At 42.7% G+C, this 25,165-nt stretch overlaps 1 protein-coding gene across 3 annotated transcripts in view; it reads left to right on the forward strand.

Moving 5' to 3' along the window:
• The first annotated feature begins 3,702 nt into the window (after positions 1-3,702).
• zcchc7 (zinc finger, CCHC domain containing 7) overlaps positions 3,703-25,165 on the forward strand; it is a 45,452-nt gene continuing 23,989 nt past the window's right edge. For 2 of the 3 annotated variants that reach the window (XM_061679863.1, XM_061679865.1), the window contains exons 1-3: positions 3,703-3,808; positions 4,981-5,562; positions 6,701-6,896. In XM_061679863.1, coding sequence (XP_061535847.1) covers positions 5,056-5,562; positions 6,701-6,896 — 703 coding nt within the window. In that variant the 5' untranslated portion in view covers positions 3,703-3,808; positions 4,981-5,055. Of the gene's footprint in view, positions 3,809-3,859; positions 4,906-4,980; positions 5,563-6,700; positions 6,897-25,165 lie in introns of those variants that run through there. The other variant, XM_061679864.1, reaches the window with a different exon arrangement.

The following is a 25,165-nucleotide window of genomic DNA, read 5'->3' on the forward strand; positions in this document are numbered from 1 at the left end:
TCAACAAGAGCCGACAAGGCTGCTGTCAACGTTGTTTTAGATTTGCTGCAGGCCGGGAAGGAAGTGTTGTGGCACCAAGCGGAGCCAGTGCGTGTGTGCGCGTGCGCGTGCGCGTGCGTGTGTGCGCAGCCTCTGCTGTTCACAAGTCGATCAAATCCCCATCGGCACCCGCATCCGCGGATGAACAGGAACAAGCGTTGGCGGGCTCCTTCTGCCGCTCGGAGCATTTTCAGGCTGCTCGCTGTCGCTTTGACCATGGAAAGAAGTTCAGCAAATAGCATTTTCCTTTGTCACAGGCGAACGTGTGGTGGATGGATATGCAAATGTAGGGCACTCATTGAAAGAATATGTATTCAAAGACTTTTAAAAGGCAACTTTTCCCCTAAATCATGACAACACTACGACTAATGCAAAGCCAGTAGTAAATACAGGACACGCATTCTCCTCCATTGTCGCCGTTTGTCCGAGGACGGTTGTGTTCGACGCCGTTTGGCTTTCGCGGTTGCTCGCTGTACTTTTTCGAAACGGAAAACCGACTGACCCAAACTGAGTCGCTGGAGCTGTGCAGCCAAACTAACTTGTCGCTTGTTACAATTCTCCCAGTCCAATCATTTCCGACGCGTCGAAATAGCCGCTTCTCCAAATTGAGGAAGGAAGGCTTGTTTCGTGTTATTTTGAGAACAGCGTCTGCAAAAACACCCATCAACATTCCATCGGAACAAACGATTCGGAGCGACAGCGCAGCCGGCCGCGGATCCAGTCGGATACTTCACAGACATCCGACAGATGTATTTGTCGAAAGAAATGACCGACGGCTTCAGACTATTGCCAATAAATCAGGAGGACGCATTGTGTGCCTCTGCGGGAGCCGTCCAGCGAAAGGTGCGCAAAAAGCCCGTCAAATGAGAGCAATGACATGCTTCTTTTAACGCCTTTCCTCCAATAACGATCATTCGTCAGGCAGAACCACGCTCCCGGAATGTCTGATTGGAAATCAAGGGGGTTTGAAATCCCCGTCCCGGACCCACCATCCATCTTTAACACTCCGCCGGTCCACGCATTTAGAGACGAACCGGTGAACCGGATGCCTCCGTTCAGCCGCTCCCCGACCTTTTTCGAAAATAATAATAGTAAATACCAGCAAATGCACGGAAGTCCAAATCAGGCAGCCACATCACAATTTCAGCGAGGCAGTCAGGCATCCCGGACCGCCATCCAATTTAGGGAGATATGAGAAGCAGAACAGGCGCAGACCCAAAAACAAAACGGATGCAGGATTAAAAGTGGGTGTATGTGTACGGCCTGAGCGAAGTGATAGTGAGCATATGGGTGCCGTCTAACCTTTGGAGGGAAACAATCCAACTCGCTGATGGCCTTTCCTGTGTTGACACGCTTGGAGACTCCCGAAGAATCAGATGGCCTCCCCTCGCCGAATCCTTATTATAGCGGCATTCGCCGCTGCTATTATGAAAGTGATTTCCTTAGTTGGATACGCAGACTTCGCAATTATTTTCTCGATATGAATGCAACGCGGTCGTGAAAGTCAGGGTGGCGTGCATTCAACTTGTTATAAATATGACTGATGGTGATAGCGAGTCTGTTGAAGTGCATTTACATATAGATTTCCATTGCAATCAACATGCAATAATAGTTGAGGATTCTGGGCTGTCGCCGTGCGCGCATTCTGACATTTCCCATTTGGGCTGAAGGAGGATGAAATGGGGCCGGGCGGGCTGTGACTGCGGCAAGCGCAAAACATGACATCATCGGTTGGGATCGAGTCCTTTCTATCATCAAGTTCTTCACAATGATGCCAGAACAAATGTGTTCGGCCGGAAGTCGACGTGACTTTGCGTGCCGTCGGCGCTATATCGGCAGCGCGGCTCGACATTTGTAACGGCGACCGAAAATACGCCGGGCGGACTTGAACGCCCTGCTCGCTCTAGAAGCACGCGTCAGGTCGGTCGGATTGTGTCTCAGTTGGACTGCTATCCGATTTACAAACATACGGAGAGTAAAACTAGGAGAGAATGACAGACTGCCGGCCTCCTTCCGAAATCGCTTGACCAACAACAACAGAGAGAGCGGCGCCTCGACCACCGGAGCAGGAAACGATCCATTTTCACTTAATTTGCCGAAAAGGATCGATTGATTGCAAACATATCGTTGTTCTGTGCCAGCGACGTATCATGACAGCCAGAACAATGGAACGGTCTTCCATTTGATGGCGGAAGGTCAAAAATAAAACTGCTACCACTCATGCAAAAGAATTTCAGTCGTGGCTCCCTGCAGTATAGGAGCGCTGTGTTCAATTGAACAGGGCCTGATTTGCCCACTAGTAAGGGGCAAATTTGGGAGTACATTGAGAGCAGATCATCAGGATTTTTAGTATTCATACTTTCTGTTACATTTTTGTTTTGGTGCGCGCGTGTGTGTGCTAGGATATTTTTCGAATGTTAAAAGGGTGCCTGAGCTCAATAAACGTTGGGGAAACCCCGATCTAGAAGATACCGTACTCCTGACAGCCAACGCTGAGGAATTAGTTCATTATACAAGCACCTAATTTAAAGTTATATAATTCACCCCCCCACAAAAAAAAACCCTGCTAAACGTATGAACCGAGTATTTGCTGCAGGACAGGCGTGTCAAACTCAAATGCACCTGGGCCAAAATGAAAAATTGGGACAATGTTGCGGGCCAAAGGCGACGTTTAATGAAAACTCACTGCGATGTGCATGTTCCCCTTCTCTGCAGAAATGTAGCGTTAAACTTTATCACACGACAACAAACTTCAATTTTGCTTCAACACCGAATCTGGAATCAACAAGTTTTAATATTATTATTACACGAGAAATCAAAATGCAATAAAAGACATCCGTGGTATTTGTTTGTTGTTTTGTATTTAAATAGATAACATGAATTCTTCTGTCTCTCCATCTTCTATTTATCTTTCTCCGACGACCTTTCTTTTCGACGCAAATCTTTTTTCAAAGGCCAACAACAAAACAACCCCGAAAAATAAGAATGTCCTTCAATACGAATCCAAAGTTTAAACTATTAACAGTCCCTGCCTAGGAGTGGATAAAGGACATTAAAAAAAAATGTAAAAAAATTCAATGACGTTGAATCAATGATGCACACGACAAACTTGACTTTAGTGAACAGACAATCTGCCTCCCACCTGTCTCGGAAGTGAACCGTTTCCCATCTTTCCTTTGGCCATTTTTGGGAAGGGGAAGTGTAAGTTTGCTCGCGGAGACCCGTAGCATAGTCGCTAACGACCGCAACAGAAAGGGAAGGGGCGCTCGCCGGTCTGGACTGATGGGCCGACACGCTAGCGAAGCATTCTGGGATTTGGACTATGCTATATGCTGGCGGGCACGTTTGATATGGTCTTGCGGGCCAAATATAATGACATCCTGGGCCAAATTTGGCCCCCCTGCCTGAGTTTGACAAACTCGCTGCAGGAGGATCGAATGCATAAACAAATGGCGTCTAATCGCACGTGGTTTAGTTTGTCGACTTCGTCGGCTCCCAGACACTTCAGAGACTGAACGACAGCCCCTCCCCCCTCAAATATCGAGCGACAACGAGCAAGAACAACGTTTGAAATGTCCAAATGAACACGCGGTCAACTGTGGCTACCTTGCAGCGCTCCCTGCAATGTCGAGCGCCGGCCGAAGCGAGTGCAACTTTCCGCTTGGCCAACCTCTTTTCCGGCGAGCAAACCCGGAAGTCCATCTTCGCAAGCGGACGATTTGGCATTTGTCACATATGAGCACAGACGCGCCACTTTGGGGGCTTGGAGGTAAGGTCGCGGATGTACCGGATACACATTCAGCCACGTCACCGCGATGCAGGACGTGTACCGACGTTGATATTTCCTCTCTTCGTGTTTTCGCGACGGATGCGCTTATTGTTTACATCCTGCTATGCTACCCGGAGCACGTGGGCGCAACTTAAGGGACACATGCTAGCCAGATCGCTCGATACATATCCATTTTCAATTCAAATCCATCGTATATATTATTCGTCAAGCAGCACTGTGCTTTGTGTGAAGTTGGTTTGACTTAAAGCGCAGAGCCAGCGTGCGCCACAATGCGTCTACCGGCTAGTTAGCATGTTGCTAGCCCAAGCTACTGCCATACGCCCTCAGCATTGAGGGCCAATCTTTTAGTTTGTACTCCTAATCAAACAATGTCGAGGGTGGGTGCGTGTATACAATGTGCAATTAGTTATACATACGCACATTGTTTAACAATACGCGACGTCGCAATATTCAAATGGAGGGCAAGTACACTACTACACTACTGGACTGTGTTCTTTCTCAGCTTGGTTAACAAGCCCACACGGAGTTCAGAACCAACGCCAAAGTTTGTCCTGTGATTGATGTCAGCTTCTCAGCACTTGTTCCCAAGCGCTGGAAATAGTCGTTCAAAATAATTACCGAGGTCACTGAAAATTGCCAACTGCGGACGAACAGCTGAAGCAGCCTACTGTATTGGAGGTCATAGTTCAGAGTCTAGTTATGATTCATAGTGAATATGAATGGCCATACCAACAATTACTGTGAGAAATCAAAGTGTATTCTTCTATGTCAAATTCATTACTTGTCCTCTCCAAATGTTTCTTGTCAGTTAGTTCTCCCATTAAAGTTGTAAGGTTTTGCCCCAAAAGTAATGCCCTATATATAGTATGCCTTCAATTGTTTCAGCTACTTGAAAAAGTTTCTTTTGTACATTCAAATCAATTAAAAGTGTGGAAACTCATTTTGGATTAGTGTTTCCCCACCCCGTGGAAAATATGACAAATGTATCGGCCTCAAAAGTGGGACAAACAAGTGAACCGCTGCTTTTAGTGAAACATAAAAACAGTGTACTTGAATGGCAAAGGCAAAACACGAAGGTGCGGCATGCCGTTAAACAAAGATGATTTGAAATCATGGTATTTATCACACTGGTTTTCTCTTTGTGTTCCTAGCGTGAGCGGCCTTGGCTGCACGCATGTCTGCATGTGTTCATCTGAGTGCTTGTGTGCGGCGCGTCCTTTGTGGTGATGTACTGCCGCTATCAGGACCGGCAGGAGTTGGAGGATGATCTCTACCGGGGAGACGAGGGGGAATCCGAGGGCTCGGATGCCACCAGTGAGCTGGAGTTTCGCCTCTACAGTCAGCTCCACTACTCTTCCAACAAGGGGGATTTGGAGGAGCAAAATGGAGAGGCTCCGTCTCGTCGGGAGATCCGCGTGACTGAAGAGCCCGCGGAGACGTCCGTTAACGTCGAATCTGAAGAGTCTGCCAAAAACCGAACACGATCGTCGAATGCCGTCAAGCTGCAGCAGCAATGGAACGACAAGAGTGAGAAGGAAAAAAGTCCCCCCCGAGTCCAAAGACCATCGTCGGGATTTGAGGAGGTCATCGTCATTGACTCCAGCCCAGAAGTTATAACCGTCTCTGACGGCTCTTCCTCCGCCCCTTCTGACGATGATGGCGGCAGCGAAGGGGTTTGTGCCTCGAAGGGAGGCATTGTACACCGAGTGTTGACGTCCACCCCGCCCCAAAAGGTAGACAAAGTCATCCGCTTTAAAGCTCAGTGCACGTGTGGGTGTGGCGCTTCGTTATGCGAGCGGGTGACGCACGAGGGCTTGAATGACTCAAGATTTTTTTGTAGTCGACTATATTGTGAGGAAAGTCAAGTTGAACTTAATCTATGACGTTGTTATTTTTTCAGCATAGTATAGGGGTCCCCAACATTGTTTTGCGCCTTGGAGCAGGTTCAAGGACCGGAATAGAAGGATTAAAAAATACAACTCACTATAATGCCAAATGTTGTTGTTGTAATGAGTGGGAGCCGTGAGTATGCTCTTCTCTTCGACGAGCCGGCCGGTCGCGGATTCTGTTCATGTTGTAAGGTGGTGAACTGCTGCTCTCACCTACCACCGTCTTATTTTCGTACTTTGGGACACGTGCGGCTGTATGAAGACTGCGTCACTTTGTTGGCAGGACATTAAGCTGCGTCGTAGTCCGCCGATGGCAGTAGACGGGCCAGTCGAAAGTTCTCTGTAAATTGGTCAATTGGATGTAGTGAAGTATTGTTGGATTAGATATCGAAAGAGAGTGAAGTCCACTAATTGATTAAAACGGCGTCAGTTTGAGTAGAGGCCACTATTTGAGGAAAGTACAGTACATACAAATGCAGGTGGAAGCAAAACTTACATTTGTGTAGATGATCATGCTCAGTGTTGATGATGGACACTGTCACAGATTTATTAATTTCGCCAATGTCTGTTATTGTAGTTTGCAGTGGTGTCGAACTGAGAGGCAGATCTCATGTATCTGTTGCTGAATAACAAATATAAAATAATGATGCAGCGCATTTTTATAACACTAAAAAATAGAGGCAGAGTTTATAATATAGCCATGTTACACTCTATTATGAGTGGTATATTGGGCAGGTGTACCTAATGTAATGACCTGTTCGTGTATGTGTAATATGTCATCCATCCATCCATTTTATAGCGCTTGTCCTTTTTTGGGGCCGTGGTTGAGCTGGAGCCTTTCCCAGCTGAATTTGGGCGAGAGGCGGAGTTCAACCAAGACTGCTTGTCAGTCTAAGATTTCATTCTGCTAAATATAGAACAGGTAGATTTTTCTTTTTCTTTTGTTTTTTTTAAAAAAAACTTTGTCTTCATTTTTGTCTAGGCACCCCATAACAAGGTGAATGATATTACTCCCGTGACTTTGGATTCAAGCAGCTCAGAGTCAGAATCTGATGGGGAATCATCCCTTTCGTCCGACTCGGAAGTTCTGGAGAACTGGATGATCCTGGGTCAAGGCAAGCAAGATGGAGACCATTCCATTTCACTCAACCTGGAAGGCGGTACCGACAGCAATGCAGGTGTGTGTGTGTGTGTGTGTGTGTGTGTGTGTGTATTATTAGTGATTACATGTAGGCGGTTTCTTCTGGATCTGTGCTTTGGATCCGTTTCTGGTCACATGCGTCATTGAGACAATATGACAGCCTTCTACAGCACTCATGACAAATGGTGGGCATGAAATGAATGAATTGATTCATTTTAGTATCATGCATGACAACATCAGTGCCACCGTCCGCTGCGACGTATAAAATGCATCTAGCGACACTTCAACACAACGGGACGGGAAAGGTGAGTGTCAGGCGTTAAATGTCACGCTCCTGTTTCAATGCAGAATTTCTTTACGCGTGGCGGTCGTCCCACCTCTGGTACGACTCTGACACCGCCTCCAAACGTGGAAAATTGCCGCCTCAGCTCCGTTGCCCCCGTTCTGTGTCTGTGCTCATCATACAGGACAGTGACACTGGAAAATACTGGCTTTTAGGCTCGTGGCATCTTTGCAAATTAGTAAGCACTCCACAATTGCTACACTGTCGGGTCAGCTGCGCTCCTCTCTGTTGCATCTTTAAATATGTTTGTTTGTGTGCATCATGTATTGATACGGACGTGTATGGCTTGTGCGAATTTGTGTTTCTAAAATATTCAACCTCTCATCGGCATGCATGTGGCACACACACACACACACACACACACACGTAACACTAATGCCTAAAACAAACAAACGGAGAGACAAGGGCATCAAAGGAGGAGGTACGGAGAGATGGGAGTAATCAAAAAATGAATAAAAATGTTTGGCACAAATCTTTTCAGATCTCCACATTATCTTAACCTGCAGCCTCAGCAACCCCTCCAAGACCCCCGCCCCCGTCAACCCCCCCCCCCCCCCCCCCCCTTCCTACCTACAGCGCCTCCATCTCATTCTTTTATCCAATTTCCTCACTATTGTCCTCCCTCTCTGTCTCCCGCATTCTCCCTCCCTCCGCCCCTTGTGCAGCTCATTTCAATTTCCCCGTGCTGATGTTTCTGCAAGAGTGCTCCCTGACTTCCGCACACAGGCGTTGTAAAGGCGGGTGGGCTGGCGCGCGGGCGGGCGCGCTCCTGTAGCCGAGACTTTTTTGGGGGAAAGGAGGGTTTCAGAGCTCTGGTCTCCCCCTCCTTTTCTCCGTTTTTTCTCACCGTGTCATCTGGCTGGTCTCTGTGATCTTTGGAGCTTGACCTCGTGTCTGCACATGGTGGGGCGGGGGGGTTCATGGGCGTGGCGGTTCAAAAGGGGTCTTAAAGTAAGTGAGATGGGGTGGTGTATTTTGCCCCCCAAAAATTAAATGAAAGTGAAGAAATTCCATGGACAAGCCTCATTTGTCTTGAGCTGATGCATTTGTCACAGGAGAATTGCTCTTTTTGCCATTATATGCTATATTAATCATGAAATTAAATGTCGGATCCAGGAGGCTCATTTTCCTTCAGTACAATTTCTTTGGGTAACAAAATATTTCAACAACATTTAGGCCTTTTTATAATCATCTTATTATTGTGTTAATCCTCGAGCTGCTCACTGAGCTGAAGTCCCCTAAGGTCGGCTGGAAGAGTCATGAGCGAAGGTTCTGTTTTTTAAAAATGTGCTTTGCTTTTCTTTCAATGAAGAAACGTTCAATTCTGATAAAACCATATATCCATTGTTTCTTGTGGTGCATCTGAGTGTGTCCACGTGTGTCTGCCGCCGGCAAATTGGTGTGGCCGTCCACGATCGAATTCATGTGAAGCTTGGCAAGATGGATTCGTCAGATTACATGTCGGCATTGTTGCAAATCCAGGTAGAAAAACACAAGTTGAAATGCAGAGCATTTACTTTAAGATGCAAAACTAGGGCTGCCACAATTAGTCGACTAATCACGACGATCAGAATCGTTGACAATTATTTTAATAGTCGCCGTAGTTTCTTATTTTGTTAAGCTTTGTTTTTCTCTCCATTCCTCCCGCTTGCTCGCGCTTCTTGTGGTCATCCGGTGACGTGCCTGGAAAAAACACAGCTATCAGCCGTTAAGTTTAGCATTACTGTCAATTGACTGCGTGTTGTCGTACTACAGCGGCTCCAACTACCCGAGACAAATTCCTTGTGTATTTATTGGACATACTTGACAAATAAAGATGATTCTGATTAGCAACGACCGCTAAAGTTTGACGTATTGACCAAAGATGCGATGCAAAACCTGCAAGACGGAACGTGCCTTTTATGGCAGCACAACAGTGATACACGCACATCTAATAAGGAAGTACATTGTGGTTGATTCCATTTCTGATTATTTGACTAGTTAGCTGCTAATATTAGCGTCAACGCACGGCAAAGGGCTGTGAGCTACTTGCTTGAAGTTGTAAATGTTAACATGATTACGATTTCATTAGCCACACAAAAGGTATATATTTGACATAACATTATAACCGCATAAATGAATAGAAGATCGATACTCTCGTAGGCCGGCGAGCACGCGGGCGTCGCCGCCGGCAAGCTGGGGGTCGGAGGGGGCGGAGAAAGAAAAAGAGAGAAACCAGGCGCTGATCTGTCCACTCATGCTTCCTGCTCGGCCACCGATTGGCCAAGGCCCAGCTGGAAGTAGAGGAACATTTCAATGTTTTGTAATGCCCTCGCAAGTGGCCAAGGAGGAACCGAGTCGCCAGTGGACTTTCAGTCGCTTTATTGAACTCGCGGCAACACAGGAACGTCACAAACATACGAGCTGCTGTACGCCACAGCTCACGCTAATCTCGTCTTTTTTGCCAGTAGGCTTTTTGATCGAATGTTTCGCCATCATGTGTCTGAGCTTATTTCAAAAGAAAAAAAGAACGCTATGCACTGAGATGAAAAAAAAAAAACTATTGAATAAATTGTTGCCGAGAGGGAAGGTGATTTAATTCGTTAGGCAGTAGACATGGCTATTTTAAGTCCGACGACAGTTAGACGACCAATGACCCAAAGCCCTATTGGGTCGAGCTCAAGCCCACCCAAAACTTGCCTTAGCCCAACCCCATGAATTTATCCTCAAATTAATTTGAAAAAAAAAAATAGTAGTATTTATTTTTAGAAAAAAAATTCTGTGGTGATAGCACATGCTTTTGCTTTGACCCAAAAAAAGTAAAGCTCGTAAAATTCTGTTGAGTTATGACTGAATTTCAATGTCCATGCATTGCCTTTGAAGGGAGCATCGACCTTCCCAACATGGCTGCCACGTAGGCACGTCGCTTAGCCGGGCTGCTACAGCACGCTGATGTATAGTCGTCATATCTACGGTCAGAACCGCTACACACGTTTCCAGCTGTTTTCGTGCTAATGACCAGGCAATGCTTGATTTACAACCCTGACACAATCTTTGAACTGACACTTGACCACACGGCGATGCTTCAATGCCTCTTGAATTGGTGTTATGAATTGAATTGATGTTATGTGCTCGATGTTATGTGTCGGCGCTGACTCGGCAGGCGCTTGTAATGGTGTGTACTGCGTAGCTATTAGCTAATAAGCTAATTAGGCACTTGGATCTATCGCTAGCTAATTGATTAGCCAATACTTTTTACCCAGTGCAGCTGATGCAATATGAAATGTCTCCATGAATAGGGCGTTTTCATACATGGGTTTTTTTCTTGTTTTTGTTTGCTTTGTTTTTTGGTCTGCAAAAAGTCAAAAATCTTACCAAGAATATTTTATTTTTAGTCAAAACTAATTAAAATTAGAGAAATCATGTAAAAAAATAAAAGATTGCCATTGGAGTATAAAAAAATACTTTACTCCCCGGTAAAGTTTTGTCTACTTATTTCAAGTAAGAATTAGCTTGAAACAAGTGAAAATTGTCTAAAAACAAGATAAGTTTTCTTTAAAAAAAAAAAAAAAAAAAAATATTTTTGAGTTTTTCTGGTGTGGGTGTTTATTTCCAATAAAAAAACAAAAAAACAAAAACACTGGCAGTAAATATAATAATAATTTTTTTTCTTTTTTCAAGCCCATCCAGTGGCGTTTTCTGCTATGTTCAATGTGTGTAGGTACACGGGGCGGCATTTATGGTGGTGTCCCCCAAAATGCTACGTGAAATAGTTTTCTGTTGGTGTCTCGTGAGGACCGCCGCTGAGCACGCGATGTATCGTCGTGGCGAACGATGCAAAAATACCCGTGGCGCTGGCTGTGTATTTCATTGTGTCACTGAGAAGCTGTATCAGCGATTGCTACTGACTTAACGTTTGCAGTTGTCGGTTTCAGAAACCGATTTTTGTGCTCACATTGGTTATGACCTGTTTCTTTGCTGGTCTTTTGTTTGTTTGTGTGTGTGTGTGTGTGTGTGTGTGTGTCCGTGTAACAGGTATGCACAGTGTGCCTTATAGTGTTTTTATGCCTAAATGTCATCTCTGCATGCCTGTCAAATCACATTGGCTTAACTTCACCTCACCTCCCCGAAAAAGTGGGAAGAGCGAGGCCCAGCTGCACCCAAAGGCACCCAGAGGGAACAAAACCGGACCGCCCCAAAATCTGACTCGTACCCGAAGAGGTGTGCATGCCCCTGAATGAATTTGGGGCCAAGGAGGGGAGTGTGCTGAAGCAAAACTTTGAAGAAGTGGTTAAACTCTCTCGCTCAGTGGTCACACTCGCTTGTCTCCTTTTGCCCCTCCGGTCGTGGTAAGTGCTCACCAAACTTTGTACCAGGCTTAGATTGTGCGTTCGCGCCTGCTATGAAGGGAAAGGAAAGGAGCATATTTTTGGTTTTGTCATCTTTGACTTGAGCCAATGCTTCAGAGATGCGTTTGCATTTATTCTTTTGCCGCAATCTACAGTAGTGGGCTTGTTGTGTGTTTGGAACTTTCTGGGTTGTAACGGGCGTGCCAGGTTGCAGTGCAAATACAGACACAAACGGGTACAACTGGCCTGGCTCTGTTTGCTGCCGCCATTCTGAATGTGAGGGATTATATTTTGGACATTCGTATTCTAAAATGAGATTACAGTAACGCGTAACTGGTATTGTGAAGAGGTGTGTGTGTGTGTGTGTGTGGGTGGGTGGGCATGCAGAGCAGAAGGGAGGCATGGCTAGGATCAGTGCTTATCTTGGCTGCCCAGTGCCACACGAGGTGTAACGCCACACCCACACTACCACACAGTGTGTTTGAACAGACACACACATACACAACATGAAAATGCTGTGCCACAGTTCGATTTTTATTATCCAGTTTTTACAGAGCATATGCAAATGAGAGTAATCTATCAAGATTATGTGAGCAAATGCATATTTATACATTTGAATGGTAACAACTCATTTGTAAGTTGTTTTTAAATACAAACACACATTACGAAAATTGTTGCACTAGGCTACAGGAATGTACATTTGTCAATCAAAGAATCTATGAAACCAATGGCTCAAACCTTTGGTACTTAAAAAAAAAAAAAAAAAAAAACACACAACAACAACATCAAGTGCTTCACAGAACAAAAGTTGAGACAAACGCATTGCTCCCAGCCACCCGCCGTCTCGGAGCCCCTGGGACGCCCAACACCCGTGTGTAAATGTAGTTACAGTTTAAAAAGATGATTAAGTACAAAACATGGCTGCTGAGAACAAAGAGTGCCAGTTTTTAGCTCTTTTGGAATTTTGATGTTATCCTTTATATTATTATCGAACAATTGTAATGAATGCACACGGTGCTTCAAATTATTTACACTATTGTTAAATGGATTTATGAATATTTTATACATGTCAGTCATTGCGCAGATATTGTCTTGCTTGTGGTATTTTTCTTTTCTTATGCAATCAAAGATTGTTGCTGTTTTTGCCCATTGATTAAAAACATCTGTACAACCGTTACGGCTTTGGCTTAGAAATGCATTTTTTGGGTGTATTGTCATCCTTGATTGTTCGGGACCCAAAAGTAGAGTCTGATAGAAATAAGGGTAATTGTTTGCTTCTTGTGGGAATGGCAATTTTTTGCAAAGATCCGTTTTGTCTCCAGTCTGAGATTTGCTTCCGTGTGTGAAGCTCGTGATGTCAAGTCAAGCATAATGCCAAATATGCTTTTGCGTCTTTGCGTACAAATCGTTTCTGCAATTGAAGTGACGCAGCAATTTGTTGTCGTACATATCCCAGTCACATTAGAATAGTTTTTTTTTTCCCCCTCACATTTTTCAGATTTATCAGTACTGTCGTTAAAGCTCTTAGTGAATATAACGATATTTACTATAATCGTGTAGAAATGCACACAAAAGTAATAGATTATTTCCTCTTGATCATTGTACCCGTCTCTTCGCACTCTTTTTCAATGCATGTATTATTCCCGCTATTAGTTGTTACAAAATGTGTTGCTGCTATTAATTGACATTTAGATGGCGTAAACCGTCCTGTTTAAAAGAAATATTTATCAAATCTATGAAAATGTCCGTTTTTTTTCTTTCTTGCATGGGAACTTAAAAATAACCAGAAACATCTGCAGCTGTGGTTGCAGGTGCTCATTTGTATTTATGCGGCTTTTTGTTCTTTACTATAAAGAGCAGCATCTTAATGTAGATGAAAGTATTTCCGCGCTGGCCCGCTGTCTTGAAACGTCTTCTAATGCATGTTGTGTCGAATGCAAATTGTTTATTTGGAACATCAACTTATTTGTTCATGAGCAAATATTGTAGAAATAGCAATGTGAGTCGGCGCCCCCCTTAGCACGCCTGACGTGAGCCCAATAAGCGTGCCCTCATCAACTGTAACAAACTTTCACTGTGACCAGTTCCTTATACAGTCAAAAATGCTCGATTATTTTTAGTGAGGCACAGTTAAACAAGTCAAAGGCACTGTGAGTTTTTATTTTTTTTTATTTTACGAAAAAGATTTGGTTGCTATTACTGTAGCCTGGAGGAAGCGGTAATGCGTTAGGGACTTGTGGATCCCAATTGTAGTTTAGTTTTTCTGCCTGTTTTGTAACCTTTTTACTGAACTAAATTATATCCCACTGAGATCTCTCCTAAGCGGATCCTCAGCGGATATTATGCCCGAAAGCTAACGGATAATACACACACTTGAACACCCACGCAGAAACACAAAAGATTCAATGGAAGTTAAAAACCTTCACGCCTTAATCCCACATTTTCAGTAACAACAACAAAAAATCTATTAAGAATGACTTACTATACATTTTAGTGTAAATGTACTTTAGATGTAAACAACATATTAAAAAAAAAAAAAAAAAAAGTCTATTTAAAAGAAATATTTGAAATTGTATAGGTAATTTATCATATGAATCTGGGATGCAGTGATTCATGATGCGTACGGTATATTTGTTGTCGCTGTTTACTGCCTTATACAAACCATTTTCTGACCTTTTTGGCTCACTTTGACTAAAAGTGGAAATGTCAATTACAATTATCTAATAATAATCATGATAATTAAGCAATCATGTGATCGGAAATGTAATTATTGTGTGTGTGTATGTTTGTGGGTGCAGTGGGACGTTAGGACTGAGGAGGTTGTCCCAAGAGACTGTATTAATTTCTCTTCTTACATTTTGGCCGGAGAACTTTCCCCTTATTGTGTGTCTTGTGGGGCCAGCAGGGGTCGTCAAGAGGGCTTTATTAACTAGTAGCCCTAGGTGTTGTTATATTTTAGGGGCGGGGTTGTGGCAGCAAAGTCGAGGGGCTTTACAGGGTTATGTATTAATATTAATGCATGTTTCAAATGAGGAACAGGAATTTGAGTTGTGGGCTGGCCGCTGAGCAAAGCAGTCACGGATCCCTTAACGCGATTTTCTTCATTTTGTGTGACCACCAGCACCAGCAAAGGGGGAGTGTTTTGTTGTAATCAGAAGTTCAGACACGCACAAGCGCACACACGACTGTTGGACTTTCTTCTGCATTGGATTGTTTTTTTTTTATATGTATAAATGTTGAAATATATATATTTTTACCATGGTCCCGCGTGTGTGTCGTTGGGTGACACTGCTGCCAAGAATATCAACACACACACACACACACCGTGTAGCAGCAACCTCTCCTGAGACTCTTCGCCGCGTGCTCGTCGGCCAATCCGAGACTTCTCCTGGTGCCTCTTAATTAAGGCCCTCGTCAGGCACAGAGCAGCTGGGCCCGGTCTGGCTTAACTGGCACTCGCTTTAATTGCAATGCGGTATTTCCAAGTCCGTCTTGGCCGCTCGGTTGAGAGGACTTGTTTCTGAGCTGTAGTTGACTTTGGTATCGGCCACTGTGAATGCTTGGAGATGCTGAGTCCAGATGCCTTTAGTCAAGCTAATTGAGCGCCCCACGATGAAGATGACGCTCTGCTTTTACAATTGATGTGCAAGATGCTTGGTACCCTAAAACTGACCAAATCAGTAATAACTTAAAAATACTGAAAATTGGCTAATGGCAAAGAGGCATGCAAGCAATGTTAAAAAGAAATGAAAGTGGCTCAGACAAAAATGCGGGTACTATATTGTTTAGCCGAATGTTTTGAGGCAAACACTTATCATTTCTGTAACTCTCAGTGCGGCTCGCGCACCTGGCGAGGCGTAATTTAACCCAGAACTGCTTCAGCAGTCTGAGGTTTGAAGGCTGCCTTCTCCAGACTGCATTTCAGCTCCTTCCATAATTCCATTGGATTCAGAGCAACACTCAGGGAAGGCCACTGCAGAATAGTCCACTGTGGGTTTTTAGCAGTTCTTGTTTTTGTTTTGGGGTCTTAAATTGTTGGAGGACCCATGCCCCGCTCCGGAAGACAAGCTTTCTGACATTGACCAGCACATTTCGCTCCAGAATGCATTGATAGTTTGGAGATTTCGTTGTACCCTGTACAGATTCAAGACAGCATGAAATGGATGTAGTAAAGCAGCCATAAATATAATTGAGTCTTCTTCATGTATTGCCAGAGTGTTTTTCTTGTTGTTGTTAAATGTACAGCTGATGTGACATGTCCAATAGATAGTTTTGTCTCATCCTTCCAAATAAGGGATGGATGGTTTGAGGAAAGTCAAGAATGTCAAAACTCGAAAGCCACATTTCATGTTGGAGTGTCTGTGTAGCCCCAGCGGCACAATTCCTCTAAAGCTTTGTGTCTTTCGAATTCAAGTCTTTACTCGTGCACGCTCTACCGCATGTGCGCACGCCAGTGCATTAAAACACAGAGCCTGCCTCTTTATCCCAGGGATTATGGTTAAATAAAATGCTGAGATTGTGGCGGCCAGCGGTTGATAAAGCCCAAGTCGGCGCAAGGGAAAGAAAATTAATTATAGTTGATAAAATCAAAGCCAAGGAGATAGTTACCTGCTTGTTGGGGAGTTTAGTCATTGATATTTCTGAACATACTGTTCGACAAACACACACACACACAGAAGATTGCGCTTGAACGAGACACTGTGATGTGTATATGCATGGTTTTGCACACTTTAGATTTTGGTGAGGCATCTTCAATTGAAAGCACAGTTAGGCTTTCCAGCAGTAGTTCCTAACCTACCGTAAGTTTCATACGCGCATTCACAGAACCCTTCGTAATTGGAAAAATAAAATGGGGTTTATTTCAAATACAAAGCAGATATATATTTTTTATTTGTCCACAAAATGAACCATACATCATTTTCACACAAAATCAGTGTTCAAAGAACAAAACCAACAAAATATGAATTTTCAGACCCACGAAAATCCCAATTAAATTCAATAAAAGATTACTATAAATGAATGGGAATTTTGCTGTTGCCTTTCAACTTGGAAAGTGCCACTCTTGCATCATTTTCACAACAGTCTGTTCCTTTTCTTTGTTTTTATGTCTACAATCCTCGAAAATGATTGTTCGCTAAGGTACGCCCTGTGCAAGCTTGCCCACATTTGGATGTGGTTGAAGTAGCATGGATGCTTTTCCCACTTGTTGGTCTATTGCTGTCATAGATATGAACAACAGGTGGATACGACACGCCCCTTTGCACTGCTGGGCGACGGCAATGCCAAGCTAGTAGGGGCAAAGTGTCAGCGAATTCCTTGTTTGTGGATGGCACTAAAACCAAAATAACAAGGATGCTTGCACACTATGCTGCATATGATTGCTCACAACACCGTACAACCACAACAAGGGAACTGGGAATAACCGTTCATAGGTAAGAATATTTTTGGGCTGTTTTTTTCTGTATTAATAGCACATGCATTGACGTCGACAAAAAGTAAAACCACATGAAAATCGTTTGAGAAATGAACAACATGGCCGCCACGTAGGCATGTCGCTCAGCTGGGCTTCTACAGCGTGTTGGCGTGTCTAGTAAGGCGTCTATTCAGGTATGCGTATGGCTGTTAGCGCTCTGAAATCACTCCGCCAACCCTCCTCCTATTAGACAACATTATCAAGTTAAAATCACATAACAAGAAAACAAATATTTTAGATTTATTAAAAAAGAAGCAGAAGCAGGGCCAGATTTAAACCGACAGTTTGACTAGCTCTCAAGTGTTCAGGAAGTTTGTTGTGCAGTTGAGGTGCATAAAGACAGAATGCTGCTTCACTTTTAGTTCTGGATCTGAAAACCCTCAGTAGTTCTGCACATGACGACTTGAGGGGTCTGGAAGTCTCATCGGTAACTGTAAGCTCTTGAATCTATTTCGATCCAAGAGCATTCACAGCTTTTTGGACCAACAGTAAGATTTTAAAATCTATTCTTTTGACTCACAGGAAGTCACTGTAGTGTTTTAAGGACCGGTTTGATGTGATCCGGTTTCCTGGTACCAGTAAGAACTCGCAGCAGCAGCGTTCTGGACCAGTTGCAACTGTCGGGTTTTTGATCAGACATGTAAAAACCCTGTTAGAATAGTCTAATGTACTGAAAGCGAACAGGTGAACCAGCTTTTCTCTGTTTTGTTTCGGACGCTTTTGATGTTCTTCTGGTGGTAATAAGAAGACGTAGTCACAGCTTTAAGATGGATTCAGGTCTGAGTCGATAATCACACCAAGATTTCCCACTTGATTTTTGGCTGTCAATGACATGGAACAAGGAAGTGGTGGAATGCTGTTTTGGGCTGGAATCATAGAGCGTGAGATGGTAGGCCCCATTCGGTTTCCTGAAGGTGTCAAAATGACCACTGCAAAATATCTGGCATTTCTAAGTTTCTTTCCTTAAAATAAAATAACTCTCATGCAAGACAAGGCCCCATTCCACGATGCAAAAAATATAATTGAAGCTTTAGCTGCTGTGAGTATAATGGGAGAAAAAGTAATGGTTTTGGCCACCACTATTCCCTGACATCAACCCTATTGAGAACCCGTGGAGCATAAAGGAAGATCGCTGCGCATTGGTATACTGTGCCTCCAAACTGCAAAAATGTGATGAAATTCTTGTATCCTCCGATCTCGGCCAAATCTGTCCATGAACTTAGAATTAAAATTCTAAGTTGGATGGCTCTAAATGGATGACAGGGGTGGTGTTGAGGCGATATCGCTAAAGATGTATTTGAATGGAAACACCATTTATTTTTTTAAAGTGTTTACAAACTATTTGTTTGATTTAAACTGTTGTGCATAATATTTTGGAACACTGTATTTTCAGTAATTTTTAATTTGATTTAAAAAAAAATATAAAAAATACAGTTGTGTTCATGGTAGTTCTGTAAAAAAAATATTATAGAAGTTAATTGTTGATGATCAAAACATTTCATTCACTGTGAATTGCATTGACTATTTTGGAAAATTAACAAAAATGGCAAATAAATACTTTGTAACTTATACCTAAACAACAAAAGAGGTACAACAATAACAATACTTATTGGAGGATGAAAAATGTCATTCATGTGGCTTTCTTCTGCAAATGTGTTTTCAGGGGTTGGAAGACGGTGGTGCATCGCAACTTCTTGACCTGGTTTTTGTAATCTACATTTACAACTACAAATTCTTACTGGCACATTATAGCTTTGGTTTGCAGTATTTATCCTGTCTCTCCACCTTAATATCGTTGTGGCTCTCCGGTCTGTTTGTGGTGAGTCTGTAAGCCAAACTGCGGTTGTATAGCAGAATGTGACCCAAATAGCGGCCACGTTCGAATTATGTCAGCCTCTCTGGGCTGGCAGCAACACCAAACAAAATGTTTTCATCCACACACCGCCAGTTTAGTAATTTTCTAGTACATTCCTGCCCACCAATCAGGGAGTGGCAAAATGATGGAGTCCAGCAATTGTCTTGTGTGGTCACTGTTAAGTCAAGTGTGAACAAAGAAACACATTTGGATCCACCAAGACTGTCTGGATGGACAACATTTGTCATGTGACTGGATTTTCTGTCCTCTTAGTGCAGATTGATCAATAGTAATTGGGTTGGAGTGTCTCGGGCCTGTTTCTCTCCTTTGGATTGTGCGCCCTTTGTGTCAGAAGACCAGGAGAGGAAAGGCGCAGGGGCGTCAGACAAAAGAAGGCCGACGCGCTGGACAGAATAGAGATGGACGATGGTTGATTGATTGATTTTCGTTTGAACATAAAACCAAACATAACCCCCCCCCCAAAAAAAATCACTTATGAAGGATGGACTTCTAACCTTTGTGTATAATATAAATGCATTGTGGAGAATTGAAGTCTTATTACTTATTATCTGAACATATCTTGCATGTTATATGCGTCATTGTCTGCAGGCGAAGACGAGACAACAGGACGTTCTAACTAGCGATAGTAGGGCTACAGAACATTCTAAGTTAGAACTAGTGATTGTAGTGTATATTACATTTGCTAAAAAGTAAAAAAAAAAAAAAAAAAAAACAACAACACGTTATCTTAGGGCACCATGAAGCCCGCCCAGCCCGCGTGTGAATGTGCTATCCCAAGCTGGCGAGTTAAGCCACCTCCGGAGGAGGAAATTCATCAAAATGGAATTGAGGTTGCAACTCACTGGTTTTATCAAATTGCACCCATTCGATTTTTGTCCTTTTTCGGTTTAAAGGGATTCCAAAAACTTGGGTGTCCTCTGTCTACAGCACTGTATTCTAGCAGTGGTCCCAAGTTCCCAACCATAGATACGAAGACTAGATACGCCAGCGCCCGGTAGCCGTTCGACTGTTGTGCCTACGCGGCGGCCATGTTGTCGTTGCGGGGGTCTGCAACAAAAGTCAGTGCAAAAACATGGACAGTAACTAAACAGGTTTCCGGGCGCCGCAAATGTGCTTTCATTCATAATTTGTATTACTTTGAGGCAGACATTTTTGCATCCACCAATTTTTGGGGTTGAATAAGGGGATTTTTATTTTTTAATTTTTTTTTTGGTGTGTGTGTGTTTGTTTGTTTGTTTGTTTTTCCCCCAGCGCTGATCCAAATAGCGGGCCTGTATTCTACTTACAGTACATGTGTATAATACATCTATTATAAAGCCCAACATATGTGTTGATGGGCATGACCGTCCGGGTATTTATTTATCATTACTCGCTAATCTGAAATAGTGTGCGAGGGTAATTTGTTGAATATCATCAAGTGGGATTTTCCAATCTTGTGTTCAGGACCCACAATCAGTCGTGGGTCAGTTTTTATGAGGTTGCAGAGTAAAACACTGTCTGACATTTTATTCGTCAAGCAAGATTATCTTGGCAAAAGGCTTTTTTGTGGTTATTGTAAACCATACATTTTGATTTACTGTCAAATATTTTATAGTATTATATTTTAGTGCGTTTGGGTCCTCGATAAGAACCTTTAGTGTCATGTTAAATGTAATTTTGATTTTCAATGTAAATTGCTACCAAAGGCATCAAATCTGGATGTGTCATTTCAGCTTTTGACATGCAAACGAAAAAAATCAATTATAAAATGATGGGTGATAACATTTAGCCCATTACAAAATATTTATTTCTTTATTGTAAGGCAAAATCCTTGGAAGAATTCTAGTTAAAATCAACAAGATATAAAAAAAAAAATGTAGATGTAGTTGTATTGTCAAGTATCTTTCTCACCAGTGTCGCTCTCAATATTAGGTCTCTTTAATGACATATGTACAAATGCTGCACGTTGGGCCCGGTGGCATTAGCAGGCAGGCATATTAGGCAAAAACTCCAAGTTATAATCAAGCAAAGGCCCTGCTGTTCATATAAACGGCGCTTCAATTGAGCCTGTCCCACAGGGGATGAGATTTCAGCAGCTACCGCGTGAACGTGACGGGAGTGAACATGCTTGGTCGAAGAGGGATGAAGGGATCACGGAAGCAAGAAGGAAGGAAGGAAGGAAGGACGGAAGGGGAGCTTGGGTACTGATCTTGAAGATTGCATCGATAAATATGGGAGTGGCATGGCCAATTACTGCCAGCAAATACAGAATGTTGTTTTTAGCCACTTGGGGTTATTTGTCTGCAACTGGTATCCACCAACACCAACCTGTGTTTTGTTTTAAGGTTTTAGTCCTAACAGTGGTTTTCTGATTTTACGTTCGTGTGTCAGTTGATGTTAAAAAATGAGATGCGTGAGGCTCATCTACCACGTGACTCATTACAACTTTGTAAAGTTGAGTCTGGATGTCGAAGTTATTTATTTAATTACCTAATCTTGTGGTCAACTCATTTTTATGGTTAAAATTTTTTTTTTTTTTATGGTTAAAAAATTTTTTACTTCAAACATGGCTGGGACAGTTAACTAAGGGTTTATAACGGTATCAGTTATCATTATTTCCTATCCTTTGGGAACAATTGTGTCGGAATTCCCACCAATCATTTTAAGGGTTTTAAGTTGCTCTCAATGTTCTTGCATGATGTCAGCCCCTGCGTGTTTGCCACAATCAGCACCACTGAAATAACTGCACGCACACACAAAGTTCTCACACTCGGAATGAGCGTTATGCGGGAGACCCTATCGTTGTATTATTCAATCCAAATTCAAACGGGCTCATCAGGAAGGCTTCTTCTTTTTTATGATCTGTCAGAAGAGGAAGAGGATGGATTGAGCGGAGAGGAACAAATTAAACGAGAGTAAAGTAGGACCCCCCCCCCTTTCCTGACAGCCTCCCTTGCTCGCCTGCTCTTGATATAAACACACATTTCCTGATTTGACAGGAGCTTGTTGTTTGACTCTCATTGTAAGTCACCTGCACAAGCTTTTTAACTCTCAATTGCTAGGTATTTCTTTGGTTCTCAATTTATTTATTTTTTTGGTTCTCAGTTTAACCAGCTGACTGTGAGAGGAAATCATAAACATTTGAAAGCTGCAGATGATAAAATCATGGATGGAATCGTTAATACTGGACTTTCACAAATGTGTTTTTAAGTAGTAGTGTAATTTCTCGTGTATAATGCGCACCCATGTATAATATGCACCCCTAAAGTTGGCCTCAAAATTCTGGAAAACCCTTATAATGCATTTTTACAATGCATGATTTTGCTTCTACCCATATGATTAAAACATGAACTATTATCTGTATTTTGTTAGTTGTTTGTTGTTAGTTTTTTTTTTTTTTTTTTAGTTTTGTTGTTAGTTTTTTTTTTTAAAAGAATAATTCTGAAGTTAAACACTTTATTTGTAAACGTAATACTTTTTTTTTTTAATTTACTTGCTCTTATTTAGAAATTCACAGCCCTAGTTTTATTTAGTAAATGAGAAAACACACAGATGTGCTCATATGTTTGATTACCCAGGCAGAATTTGTAAGATGGGTACAATTCTTTAAAGAAAACATGAAGGGCCAGGCGAACCACATTTCATTTTATTTTAATGGGATTCAAATTAAACGGTCAAGTATTTCAGAAAAGCATTATCATAAAAAAAAAAAAAACAACAACCGTAAGAAATTAATGATGGTTGTTGTTCAGTCATCAGTCATATTAAAAAAAAATAAAAAATTTCACAAATTCTTCCAGGATATGTAAACTTATGACCACAACTGTACATATATGCAGTCATACGTACCTTTGTCATATTGGAATGAAAGTGTAGGCTACACCTTTTTTATAACCACTAGATGGCGGTGGCATATGAGAATGAAAGTGTACGTGTTTTTAATAAATTCTAGGTGGTGGTGGCATTTTGGAATTAACATGTACAGCTTTTTTTATAACCACTAGATGGCGGCATACATTTATAAAATGCGAACGTTTCCCCCATTTGCCCCTATACCTATGTATAATGCGCACTATTGACTTGACAATTTTTTGGAGGGGGGAAATTGCGCATTATACACGAGAAATTACGGTATTTGTGTGTGAGTGTGTATGTTTTAGGTCTTTACGAGTTTTTAATCTGTATATGGTAGGTTGATTGAAGACTCTAAATTTGGCCGTAGGTGTGAATGTGAGTGCGAATGGTTGTTTGTTTCTATGTGCTCTCCGATAGGCTGGCGACCGGTTCAGTGTGTACCCCGCCTCCCGCCCGAAGAAAGCTGGGATAGGTTCCTGCAGCCCGCGACCCGAGTGTGGATAAGCGGTAAAGAAAATGGATGGATGGATAATCTGTGTGTGTGTGTGTGTGCGTGCGTGTCTGTCTGTGTCCTTGTTGCCAAATGAAGTGCTGTGAGGCGTTGATTTTAATTCATGTACTTTGGGTTTCATTTTATGTATGAATAGTGCTGTACAAATAGTTTAACTAAGTGATTGATCAAGATAAAAGCTAATTACTAGTATTTGCGTAGGATAAGAATTAGATCTGCACACACGCCCTTAAAAGTCCCGGATTTTACCAAACCAACTTTTTCTAGTATTTGGGATGTAATGGCCTCTATGGTGCCCCAGTAAATGTGAAATATGAATTAAAATGGTCCACAAATTCCTAAATTCCAAACATTTTCCAGCTGAGAAGCCTAAAATCAGCTCAGTGGAAATTCTTGATCTTATCTACGTCACTAGCGAAGATCTCTGCCTACCTCTCAGCCAACGCTGTCGAAATAACAAACGCGTGTAATCTGAAGTGGATCTTCTGCACGGAGGCAACCAATCAGAGGAAAGGGGGACGTTTTAGCCAAATCTGGACAAAGTGGATGCAAAACTGGGTCAAACAGAAGTAGCTGCCACAGGGGCCTTTTCTTAACACGCGTATGAAAAAAACCAAGGTGTGGTTTGAAATGAAATTGACACTTTGATACTAAGTCCATGTTCAAGAGCCACTTTATAGAGGTCGAAAATAGCCAAAATATGGGACCTTTAATGTTCTCCCTCCATCTTGCCCCTTTCAGGTTTTGAACGTGCATAACCTCTGCCTTTTGCCCACATTCTTCTTCTGACCTCCTTCCCGAAACTGTTCACCCAAAGTTAGAGCTACGTTTATGTTCACACTCCAGCTCAATTCAGATTTTTATTTTATTTTTTATTTTTTTTGCCCAGTATGACATGTATCAGATTTGTATTATTATTATTATTATTTATTTTTTGTCAATTTGGACGAAGCAGCAGAAAACGGTCAGTGATGACAAGAAGATGCTTTACCACTGATAAATACAAAGAAATATTGGTTTCGGTTACACAAAGTCCTTGAAATTGCGTCACGACGAGACCCCCGCAAGGGGCCATATTTACTTCCGTCAACACGGCGACTCGTGTTTGTGCGCGTGCGCAATGCGACGTCCTGATTTGTGGGCACGCGTGCGATGTCACGGACGCGTTCCATCCACAGTAGAAGCCGCATTTGTTTTTGCAATGTTAACGACTACAGATCGGATTTAACAAAAAATCCGAATTGGGCATCATGCCCCTGCACTGTGAACGTAGCCTGAGAGATGGCGCCATTTCTAAAGGTGAATTTAGGAAGGGCACCGAACTCCAAGCCGCTTTCCAAAAGCCGTTTTTGGTATTCTTGTATTCTAAGCCTGAAGACCCAAGACCCGTCGGGTAGGGTTGCACTGGCACAGTCTGAAGATACAGATCCCTAGATGACGCAACTAAGAAAAGCACTACGTTGCTTGTGGAAAAGAACAGCTGGAGACATTCATGTAGTGTATTTGAATGAAGCATTAAAAGACTGTATTAGCAGCCCCTCTTCTAATCCTCTTTTGTTCTGCTGCCCCCATCTCTGCAGAGGGGCCGCTCTAATTAAAGCCTAATAATTGTATTGTTTTAGAAAGTCTAAGGAGATGCAGCTTTCTGCTCCTTCCTCCATCAAGGGCTATCTCACCGGACTTCCTGGTGCGTGTGTATGTGTGCGTGCGCTGGGTAAATTAAAACTTTTAAGCACCATTATTTAATTATCCCGGAGGCGGTGGATTTGGAGGACTAAATGGGAGCTCGGTGTGAGTGAGTGCGTGCGTGTGCGTGTCTATCTACGTGTGTTTGTGTTGTGTTTGCGCACACAAATGTATGCGGCCGTCCTGGATTATTTCAGTTTTTCAATTTGCCCCATCTCTTTTGAATGTGTGTGTGTGTGTGTGTGTGTGTGTGTG

The sequence above is a fragment of the Phycodurus eques genome, chromosome 6 (genome assembly GCF_024500275.1).
Source record: "Phycodurus eques isolate BA_2022a chromosome 6, UOR_Pequ_1.1, whole genome shotgun sequence".
Lineage (NCBI taxonomy): Eukaryota > Metazoa > Chordata > Actinopteri > Syngnathiformes > Syngnathidae > Phycodurus > Phycodurus eques.